The sequence below is a fragment of the Anarhichas minor genome, unplaced genomic scaffold (assembly GCF_050575085.1).
Source record: "Anarhichas minor isolate MPS153535 unplaced genomic scaffold, ASM5057508v1 ptg000045l, whole genome shotgun sequence".
NCBI lineage: Eukaryota > Metazoa > Chordata > Actinopteri > Perciformes > Anarhichadidae > Anarhichas > Anarhichas minor.
Window position 1 is genome coordinate 6882376 of NW_027466491.1, and position 11839 is coordinate 6894214.

General features: G+C 41.4%; 2 protein-coding genes across 2 annotated transcripts; one reads left to right on the top strand and one right to left on the bottom strand.

The window, feature by feature from the left end:
• The first annotated feature begins 4561 nt into the window (after positions 1-4561).
• Positions 4562-6404, top strand: fgf23 (fibroblast growth factor 23). The gene is made up of 3 exons (XM_076111438.1): positions 4562-4967; positions 5059-5162; positions 5905-6404. The coding sequence occupies exons 1-3, from the start codon at positions 4733-4735 to the stop codon at positions 6373-6375; spliced, it is 810 nt and encodes a 269-aa protein (XP_075967553.1). The 5' UTR covers positions 4562-4732; the 3' UTR covers positions 6376-6404.
• Positions 6405-8896: 2492 nt separating this feature from the next.
• On the bottom strand, positions 8897-11838 carry tigarb (TP53 induced glycolysis regulatory phosphatase b). Its single transcript, XM_076111437.1, has 6 exons — positions 11771-11838; positions 11428-11465; positions 11162-11283; positions 10682-10759; positions 10465-10575; positions 8897-9823 (listed from the first exon to the last, which is right to left on the bottom strand). Exons 1-6 carry the CDS (start codon positions 11824-11826, stop codon positions 9389-9391), a joined length of 840 nt encoding a protein of 279 aa, XP_075967552.1. The 5' UTR covers positions 11827-11838; the 3' UTR covers positions 8897-9388.
• Position 11839: the final 1 nt, after the last annotated feature.

Consider the following 11839-nt stretch of genomic DNA (forward strand, 5'->3'; position numbering starts at 1 on the left):
GAGAAACTGGCAATAACTCAGTAATTTGCACATGTGGATGTTCTTCCAGGTAATATAGAAATGCATCGTCATGATAAACACACCGATGGACTGCGAAAGAAAACACAAATATTTATTCTGTTTATATATATATATATATATATACATATGTATATTTGGATAGCTATCTTTGTATATGTACTGTGCTGCTTGTTGTTTTTATGGATGGGGAGAGTTGAAGCCTTTGCCTGTCTCACTTTACCTTGGTGCTTGCTGTAACTGTGTCACTTCCTTTTTTGAGATGGAGGATGAGCTATATCCTGTGCTTTTAAAGAGTGAAATGAATACTTTTTATTACCTCAAAGAACCACTCTACTAGATTAAGGGATGCATGGACTTCTGCTCAAATATCTGCTAAGTTTATGATTCATTTCAAACCGTTTGAGCACTTGATGGCTCCCTGCTTGATTATCAATGTCCTGCAGTGGGGGAAACTTAAATGCACTACCTTTGCTGCACGAAATGAAAGGTGCCTTGGTGTTCCCACTTGTGGCCCCCTTAAACTTGCATGTAAGAGACACCTGCTGGAGTCAGAAATAGGGGCTGACACTCCGGAGAGGGCCTCAGAGGGGTGGGGGGTGGGGGGGGGTTGACTATCTGTGGTTTATTTTCTTTTCCATAATTAGATCGATTAAGTAATGTACAATCTGTGGTTGAGACCAGAGCGCGGTCAGCCATAGACGGTGGAACGAGGCCATAAGTTTGACTGTGTGGCATTGCCAGCTAATAAACAGGGTGGAATACTGATCTATCTGAGCATGGAGGACTTTTTGTTTTGGAACCCGGTTTGCAAAAGGAACGACTGAGCGCACAGTAGAAATATACACGTTGTCTTGGACAGAGCTCCTACAGCGAAGCAGGTTGCTGTTTTTGAATCGCAAAGCTTTAGCTGCTGCTGAAAACGATGTCTGGTGTCCATGAAACCAATGAAAAACAATGTAAATAGTTGCAAATGTAAAAGAAGAATTCAGGAGCTTTTTACGCTGCTTTTGTCGCAGTTGCCTGAACGAGGCAAAAAGACTTCAGGTTGCACAGTTAGCCATCGATGATGGTGCCTGAATGTTTTGGTAAGAATCGTTCCCACGTTTGTTCCTTTTAATTGATCTTTGTGTGTTTGGTGGAGTAGGTGCGTGCCCTGGGCCGTTTCCCCCCCCGCTTGTCTGTGCTCTGCAGCAGCACTGCAGTGGCAGCTGGAGGCAGAGAGTTTTAAATGCAATTATGGATGAGCCAATCGTGTTCCACCCCGAAGGACTAAAAGACAGTTGATGGACTGGATGCACGCTATAGAAAATGTTGTAATTTCTGTTGATTTTTAGGATGATTTCACCAATTCAAGGGGTAAAACGTTGGCATAGAAGGCCGTATTCATTTAAGAATTGGTATGCATAGTGGCAGATTGTTTACAAAGCTGAAGATGTACCATGCTTCATACCCTAAATGCTATCACGTGGATCAGTATATAGTTAATATCTTGTTACATATTCAAAGTATGTTTTTCTTGCTTCACTCAGTTGGAGAGTCTGATAGCGTGCATCTACCCGCCTCGTTTCTGCAGCTGTTAACTAGAAGAACCTGAATCTCGCTGCCTCCATCCGGTCTTGTGTTTGGAGAGGTAGCCGGACTATTTAAATCCAGGAAAGACGAATGCGAGGAAGCCGCCCTGCTGTCTTTGTTGTTCGTCAGACCCCCTGCAGGAATGTGGATCTGCCAGGATGACACATACCTGATACACATGCCTTCCACATACCTGAGCGCCCCCCCCCCATTGAGCTCTGTCACCCCATCGCCACCCACCTCTGCTCGTCCCTTACCCCCCTCACCCGCTGCAGGCAGGGACCTTGGGATTCCAGCTGTAACCCAGGAGCTTCCTCCTCTCCTTTCAGCCTTTTTTAGTTCAAGGTCAGAGTCACGGACCAGCCTTGGCCCCAACCCCAGTGGCCAGGGTGGTCGGCTATATGGGTCGTACTGTTGCCATGAAATAGGAATTTGAAATAGCTTTTCCCCCGCAGGAAACACTTTATTTTATGCTTAAACGGAATATAATTTGGTGAACGGATGGCACAAGAGTAGCTCTCCACCTTAAAACCATAGATAGCTCTTATAGTTCTCTGCGTCACAATCTTCTGAATGTATAGAGCCCCGCCTCTTTTAAAATGCAGCTCCACAACATGCTGTCCCCTCCCCTTTCCAAGTACTTGTGTTGGTAAATTTCTGGGGAGGGGACATCTGCAGAGTTAATGCAGTGTGTGAGGAGCTGGCAGAAAGCACAGTCACGCAGGGCCTCACCTCTCCTGCTGCAGGACCTGCCCTCTGCTGCTGCTGCTGCTGCTGGACGCTGCCCGACCCCCAAACACCTCTCATCACCAGTATCACCTGCTGCTCAACTGTCTATGAAGCACAGATCGATTCATAACAGTATTTTTCTAACAGATAAATCTCTTGCTCTCTTTTTTGTTTTGATTCAAATTTTATCGGGAGCTTCAAAATAAACTTGCTGTAGATGAGGCTGCATGAAACACACTGATGTACATTTATTGTCGGGAGTAAATATTCATCTTTTGTTTTTTGGCTGAAGTAGTCGACAAAAAAAAAAAAAAAACAGTACTTGTTTCAGCATTTTCAGCTGAGGAAGCTGTGGAAGTGAACTTTGTGCATGCACAGCAATGAGCACTTCTCTTGCCAACCTCACAATCAAAAGATGTCTGACATCTGTAGCAGGCGGCACCTTACTTGATCATAAACTAGCATAAAAAACGTTCTCACACATTTGTCTGTCAAGAAATAGAGCTGGATCCCTAAAAGAGTGAAGGTCTGTGTCTGAAACAAAAAGCTCACCCTTCAGCTTTGACCAAAAAATGTTATCCAGATTTCTCGTCGTCTTTTTTTTTTTTTTTCTGTCCACAGCTTATCATAGATCAAATTTGAATTAATTCAAGGGGAGGAATATCTTTTTTAAATCTTGTTTAATGTACTAGCATGCCTGAGCCCCGAAGCTTAATTAGGGGTGTGTGCTTCACGTGTTTGTTTTTTTAAACTCCTGCTTTATTCCTCTCATCTCTGTTCTCATATACCTCACCCTCTGCCTTAGTTTTGGTTTGCTGATGACTGTAAATTACGACGAAACAAATTTCAGTCATTTGTTTCTGAAAACAGACAATGCTAAGTAAGGATATTAAAGTTTTTTCTTTTATTTTTGTACGTATGTGCTGTGCACAGCAGTCCACTGTATTCCTGAGATAACAATAAAAGTTTTTTTTTAACTGGTTGCTGGTAAAGTGTTGTTGTTCTCTCTGTCGGATCAGCTGATCTCTGATGTGAATGTGTGTTTTATCGGTAAAAGTAGCAATACCACAGTGTAGAAATACAAGTAAAAGTCCTGCATTCAAAAAGCATTAGCATCAAAATATACAAACAGTACTCATACTCCAGAATGGCCCATTTCAGAATAATGTATTATATCATTGAATTATAATTATTGATGCATTAATGTGTAAATTACTTTAATGCTTAAGGCATATTTTTTACTATATATACTGCAAGGTATCGTGTGAATTTCAAGGGATCGAAAAAGTCTTATTTGTATCCATACTAACACATCATATTTCATTTATCGATTATATTTTGTATTATTAATCTGATTAGTAACCGGTTATCAAATAAATGTAATGGAGTTAAACATGCAATATTTGTCTCTGAATTGTCGTAGAATAGAAGTATAAAGTAGCGTAAAATGAAAAATAATTGTACTTACGTGTAGTACTTGAAATCATGTAAAATCACTTTGGTTTATGTTTGTTTGTGTGCAAATTAAACTTGAAGATTATCATAATTGTCGACATTTGGAAGTGGGTTTAATTTCCTGGATTACAAAAATCGTTTTCTTTTTAAGAGAAGCTGTTTAAAAGTTGTTGTGTACAGCAAGGAGGATAGTTCTTTACCGAAACATAGTTTAAAGTGTTTCATGCTGAAACTCCAGCATCCAAAAATAGTTTAGCCAGCTAAATGCGACTTCCCAGTAAAACTATACTAAATAAGGCAGTGGCTCCCTCTGCTGGTGAAATGGTGAAAATGTTAAATTGGGCAGGTGCGTAAAAACAGCAAACCTAAGTAACTTCAAACCATGACTTAACGTCCAGTCCATTGAACTAAATCTGTTAAACATTTTACATGACGCTCAATTAATCACTGATCAATTCCTTCATCAAGAATTCTGGAGTTAGGACGGATTTAACTATTACACAACTAACTAACAGTATATTTTATTCCTGATTTAAATGACATACATTTGAACGATTCTGCATTATGTCCTTTCTTTTTGTTGTCTTTATTCTTTTATTTTTTTCACATTGCCCATTGCACCATGTTTCCAGTCCGAACCAAAACGTTGGACCATCAGGAAATAGTCTTAGAATAATGTCCAAGGTGGATGACTCAAGACGTGTCACCAAAAATAAGAGTCCAGTCTGACCAAGAGCATCGGGATAAACAGACAGAGGTGGAAGTGTCCCTTCCGCTGCAGCAAACCCGCACATCTGCTTTGGGGGCGAGTTTCTATTTTTTTTTAAAGCAAAGGATGTGAGCAGGAGTGGCATTCAGGGGGCTTTAAATAGGAACTGTCTCCAAACTTTGGGACAACAGAGCATCTGAAAACTCACAGCAGCTCTCTCAGTGGAAAGCACCGGTTTACTCCAGGATGGACGTCAACAGGAGACTGAGGATGAGGGATACTGTGCTGGCGCTCTTACTCGCCGTCCTCCAGGGATTTCCTCTCGGGGAAACGGCCCCGAACCCGTCGCCGCTGGTTGGATCCAACTGGGGGAACCCGAGGAGATATGTCCACCTGCAGACATCCACAGAGCTCAACAACTTCTACTTGGAGATCAGATTAGATGGCACTGTGCGCAGAACGACAGTCAGGAGTTCATATAGTAAGACGTCTTTTAGTCGTTACATTTATTTGTTGCAATATGAAGTGGTGTCTTTAACACTCCAATGCTCATTACCTTTTCTTCCTGACAGGTGTGATTTTACTGAAAGCTGAAACAAGGGAGCGCATCGCCATCCTCGGCGTCAAAAGTAGCCGTTACTTGTGTATGGATTTGGAGGGCAACCCATTCAGCTCGGTAAGCCAATACTTGCTTTCAGTTTTAATGTGTGTTACTATTAATTCCACCGATCCATCACACTGAACTTTTACTTTTGAGTTTATCTATCTTGGAACCCCTTGTGAGGTTTTACGCATCGGTTATAACATTTAAAGAGCCATCCTTTTACGCACAAACGTACCGCAAATATGGAATGTCTTAACGTCAATTAATTGTATTATTTTAAAACACGTTTGACTAATTTCTACTTTGAACTAAATAGATCCAATACACGTTTCATATTCGGAACCACTGTGGGGTTTTACTCATAGTTTTTAACACCGCTTTCTATCATTTTACGCACAAAGTTGACTGTTGTCTACACGTGAATATATTCATTGGATTTGGTTTAATGCATGCACTGATATTAAGGGAACAAACTGCAAATGGTGGCGAAGTTATATTTAAAGTTAATACCGAAAAAAAGATAGAATAAGGCTACACACATATGTAGGGAATTACAACTAAACTAGAACTAAAAGGACATTATCTCAATCCTCGTGATTTTTTCTAACATTCTGGTGTTTTTGCTAAATAATAGCATTGGATCAGATGGCTGTATTATCTAGTTACTTCGAGCATTAAGTGCATTAGCCTATTTGGAGATTATTTCAAATAAAAGCTGAGGAAATGACAACAACGTATTATCTTGCCTCCTGTAAAGAAAATAGGATATTCCTTCACTGTAGTTTAATTGCCTCCCTCTCTCCTTGTCTTTCAGCCCATCTGCCTCAGAGACGACTGTCTGTTCAACCACAGACTTCTGGAGAACAACCGGGACGTGTACTTCTCCAGCCGGACCGGCATCCTGTTCAACCTGGAGGGCTCCCGGCAGGTGTTCTCAGCGGGCCAGAACCTCCCGCAGACCTCCCTCTTCCTGCCCAAGAAGAACACGGTGCCGCTGGAGCGCCTCCTGCTGCACAGGGAGAAGAGGAACCAGGTGGTGGATCCCTCCGACCCGCACAACGTCTACTTTGGTCAGACCGAGGAGGGCTCGGACTCTCGGGCCGTTCCAGAGCTCGACGCTGATCTAGAGGTGGAGGTGGAGGTAGAGGTGGAGGTGGAGGTAGAGACCGGGGATGACGTGCGCAACGTGTCCCGGGAGACGCCGCTGGCTCCGTCCACCCACGACCCGTGGAACGTGCACTCGTCCAACCCGGCCAGCCCCCGGAGCACCGGGACTATGGGCTGATTTTCACTGGTTAGGATATATTTACTTTTCTTAAAGTGAGTTTAGCATTGTAGTTTGTCATGATATCAGAAAAAAAACTGATATGAGAATTTTCAAGTGGCTGAGTTAAATATATTTTTAGTCATCACTCATTCACAAAAAAAGGAGACTTGACCTTTTTGCACAATTAGTGTTAAAACGCAATTATTTGAGATCACTGCAGATATAAGATAAATCAACAAGGGATGCGAGTTTTACCTGAATTCATCTCATCAATAACGACTATTTGGAACGTTCCTAAGCAGGTTTGGTGACAAATAGAGCGTATAGGAATTTAAAAATGTAGTTTCATGTCCCACCTGACTATTTTCTCCTCAGAAACAGATAACAGAAAAAGAAAATCTTGGTTTTGTGCCAAGCTGAGTGATCCAAATCCATTTCCCATCCATTACAGTTAGTTGGCACCTGCTCACACTGAGCTATTGCTTAGATGACAAAATGGCAGTGAAATATTATTGAATTATTCATAAACACGCTTTAGTTTCCCCGAAGAACTACGTGATTCATGTCAGTGAGGATTCAATCGCTTAGCAAATGCAAACAAAGCTTTAGAAAGTAATAATCCCAACACTCAGGAGAAGTCAGCACGTTTCCATTTTGTTTTTTTCTCTTCTCATTGAGGTTTTAACAGCTGGTCTGAGAAACCCACATTTCAAAGTGACATTGATGTTATCTCAAGACAGAAGCCTACCTTTGGACGGCTGAAGGCCCTGTCTACTGATGTGAAACTAGGCAGGCATGACTTTACACACAAATATATACATGAATATACTTAAGAGTTGCATTTAGTAGAGTTAAGGTTAGCCTATATTTTAAAGCCCCAAGTTTTCCGAGTTGGATATAGAAGATTTTACATTTGTTTAATTGTTCTGAACCTATAACAGCAATTCCAAAAACCTTCCAAAACTACAGATCACTAAAAGCACAGCATTGTCTGTGGTAATGCATCTGTATTTGTACAATCTAGCTTAATTCATGACTTGAATGAATATAACTACAGGGTAAACAAACCTTTTACAGCAATCTTGATATCAAATCGGAACTCTCGCTATGTGATATTTACAGGTGCTGGGCACCACCAGCAAACACTAAAACCAGTCCCAAAGAGTATTTATTTATTTAATTCCATTCCTTTATTGTTATTTATGGTATTTATAAGGACGCTTTACAGTTAAAATGTATATATTAAAAAAAAACATGGTTTGTCTTTGAATGTATGAGTTGGAGAGTGTTTGGGACCAAATAAACTATAAAGGAAACCTGTGTAGTGGTGTATGTTATTTATGCAAATTCATACAGCTGTGATTTCTTTTATTTTTTTAGCTTTGGTGTTCTAATTTGGTAAAGACAAGCCGTCCGAAAGGAAGTCATGAATGAGTAAGCAGGTTTAACTTTGACACAGTTACTCAGCAGTTCCACTCATTAGCTGAATATCCTGCACTTTCACACCTCCTCTTAATTAGGAAACAGGTACATGAGTCACTTCACTCTAAAAATACACTTGGTGACATTTCTACCCAAACAAACTGTTAAATTTGTCACCCATTAACCTTTGACCCGCTAACGGAAGTGTTCGACGTTTTGTGGCATAGGAAACTCCAGGAAGTTACTGCTACCAGCCAAGAAATAGTCCCACCGTAAAAATGTAAAATTGACGTTTTTACACTTGGTTTTGTTACATATTAAACCAACAATATACAACGTGTTCATCAGTTTGCTTTAGAAGAGCTGGTAACCGGATTTAGTTGCCCTCAGGCAGAGCCTTGTTTAATTAAAGTCTTTGTGCTACGCTACGCTAATACATCCCAAAATGTTGACCTTTTCCTTCACGGTCAGCTGTTAAACGCTATGAAGGTTTTGAGATGCTGTACTAGCTATAGCTGCAGGATATTGAAGCTCTTTGAAAGTGATTACACATCTAGAATAGCTGTTACTTCCCTTCACAGTTCAGTAGTGGCTGCATTATAGAGCCCTAGTGTGCTCAAACCTTTTTCTCCATTCATTCATGATGAGAGAAAACTGATCTCTATCAGTTGTTGAAGACATGTGACGGGAGAAACTAAGCCTCTTTTTGTCTCCCTAGTGGTGGAAAAAGTACTCACATTTTTGACTTAAGTAAAAGTAGCAATACTGCAAAGTCTTATCTTTATCTGAACACATTTGTTATCATTTATTTGTTTATTGTATTATTACTCAGAATCCATAAAGTAACAAGTAACTAAAGCTGTCAAATGTAGTGGAGTACAACATGGTTTCTGAATTGCAGTAGAGTAGCAGACAATAATTGAGATACTCAAGTACCTTACATTTTTTTACTAGACTACACGAATTGAGTAAATTGACTTGGTTAATTTCCACCACTGAGTAGATCACATGGTGCTTGAGATATTGAGGCCATGACGGGCTGAGCGGCTCAGGCATTCAGTGGAGATTAAAAAGTGACTCTAAAAATAGGAAGAAGAAAAACACATTGAACAACAAGGAGTTGGGACGGTTTTACAGCACTTGTGTAAATAGCATCCTGTAGTATCTTCCGTTATATATATCCGTGTATAAAACTCAAAGATTCAGTGTAAACACGTTGTATTGCACAAGTAAAATGAGCAGCATCTCAGGAGACGCATCAACTAGGAAATGCCACACGCACGGACGTATTGACGCGTTCAACAACACATTAAATAGTTCTGACTTTGGTATGACACGATAGAAGAGGTAATAACACAAGTCCTCACTGGCCTACAGTTGGGAGGATGATGAAACAGTTTGAATATACAGTACTGCACTTATTTAGACTTAGTCCACAGTAAAACACTTGATTATTGAGCAAACATAATTTACCAGGTTGTTCAGTTACCTGTGACAACTTTGAGGTCTTTGCCTCTTATTTCCCCTTTAGTCCTTATGATTATATCCATTAGAGACTGTGTACATGTGCACACAAACAGTACATAAAACCTTTTTCCTTCCCTTCACACTATACGGCCACTGAGAGGTTTGCCAGGTGGTCCTTCCTGTTGGTAAAGACGCAGCGACAAGCAGAGAGGACCGGGCCGCACTCGGACTGGCTCAGGGTGAAAACGAAGCGACTGACGCCCGTGTTCGGAGAGGGTGAAAACAACTGGGACATCTTCACCCCCGCAGGCAGGGAGCTCTTCAAGTCCTCTACAAGGTGCTTGACGGCTACACGGATGTAAGCGCCGTGGGTCACGACCAGAGCGTGGACCGACACTCCCCGGAGACCATCGTCAGCCGAGCCAACGGGGGCGACGCCCGAGGCAGCAGCTTCAGTCCCGTTTGCCGCGTCTCCGGCATCTGATGCTCCCGCAGAGGCATCCGGTCCTGACGAGCAGTGTTCGTCCAACATTTGCTTGAAAAGGAGTTTGAGGAATTTTTTGAATCGCAGCTTCACCTACAAGCAAGGTGACAGTGAGCCAGAGCAGGTTTGAGAGCGTGTCAGCCAACGACAGAGTCTCTTTTTGCCAGCTACGGTTTTCTTTAAATCATTTTGTCCTTGTACATACAGCATATACTGTAAATAAATAGAGCTGAAGTCAGTCACTTCGTCGACAAAAGAAAAATCTGCAACCTATTTTGATAATTGCTTTAAGAAGGTTTTCGAGCACAAGTGCTCAAAATCTTCTGGTTGCAGCTCCTCGGTGTGAGGATTTACCTTTTTTATGTTCTCTATCATTAAAAATTAAATATCTTTCGGGTTTGGCTTGAAAAAACAAGATATTTTTTTAAATGTCCATGTATTTAAGAAGAGCTAAATATCATTACTCACACAACGCTACCCAGATCATCTCATTCGCATCAATTAGCCTTCGGGTTTTCCACATATTAAACACAATATTTTAAAAAGTAAACTACATTAACTTTTATTTCACTTATCTGTCCACAGACTGAGTTGTAAATGCAATATTCAAAATGGGCACTACATGGCACTGTTGCACAAGTAATACTCTCTTGACTTTGAGTTTCAACTGTGGCTGTTTTCAACTTCTTAACAATCAGTTTCCAAATGATAACTCCTGACTGTGTCTGACTCACCTGGTCTAAAGTCTCTCCTCCTGGAGGGGTGTAGTCACGGCATGACTGGCCAGCAGCGTTGGCCATGTTCTTCAGATCATCTTTGTGACGTCCCTCGGCAACGCCAAAACCCTGCATTAAAAACAAAACCACAACTTAGAGCTCTGTAAAGAAACTGCTGTAGTCATACACTTAAAACTTGAATATTTGGACGGAGTATAAAGACAACTGGTCGTACCCTCTCTCTGAGTAACGGCTCCAAAACCATCTCCGTGCCAGAACAGTGAGTGTTGTTCTTCAACATTATTTCAGCTGTCTGATGGGGGAAACATAATCTGGAAATGACTGACTCAACACATTTATAAGTGCCAAAAAAAACCAGAATGTTCATCAATACACCGTCAGCATCCGTGAGTCAAAGACCACAGAGACGTGAGCGTTCACACAACTATTTTACAAAGTTCTTAACAGGCATCCTGTTTTTCCCTTTCCCTTCACAATCAGGAGAAAACAATAGTGACATTTTTGTGGTTTAACAGGACGATACAATATCACCAGACCACTCCTTTTAACGTGCCGACAACACTACATAGTTGTGGGAATGATCTGATCCCATCTCAGTGTATTATAGCCTCTATTTAGCCGCGATGCAGGTGACAGCGGGGAGCAGTGATTTGTCTCTCACTCTCACCTAATCTGTGCGTGAAGTCTGACTTACCTGTACGGCTCGTTGCAGGTTACTGGCAAACACATTGTTGAATGCGATGTCTCTGAGGTATCTTCCTACCGCGTCACCCTGCACAAGACCCGTCTCTGACAAGGGTGTGTCCACACCTTGACCTGGAAGACAGACACCACCTCAGTTAGTGTTAATAAAGCCTATTAACGTGTTAGTTTTCTGTTGCATGTATGAATGCATCTAACAGCTGATGCTCCAACACCCACGTGGGATCAGATCTGTGTAGTCAGACCTAGATGACGTACCTTGCAGCAGCTTGTCCCTGTTGTACTGCGTTTCCCCACTGTGTGAAAACACAGCAATGTCATTGAATTAGAGTATTAATTAAACGGTGACAAGATAGTAATCATGTGTTTAAATATAAAGCGAGGTTAGTTTAAACTACTGAAACACAACGCACACGTTAGCTAAGTTATTGAACTCGTTTTACTGTTAACTAGCTGCACACTTCAGCCGCCATTGCTTTAATACCAACATGTCAGGACATAACGCTACTACTGTAGAATACAGTCACATTATCTGTTCATTCATGTCCGTGTAATCTGGGATTATAAAAAGGGAAATGACACCTTAAAAATCATCACTTACTGTCGGACAAGCGTTAAACTGAATGTAAACATTGTCCACGGCTGCTCCTGTGCCATGTACTTCCGGGTT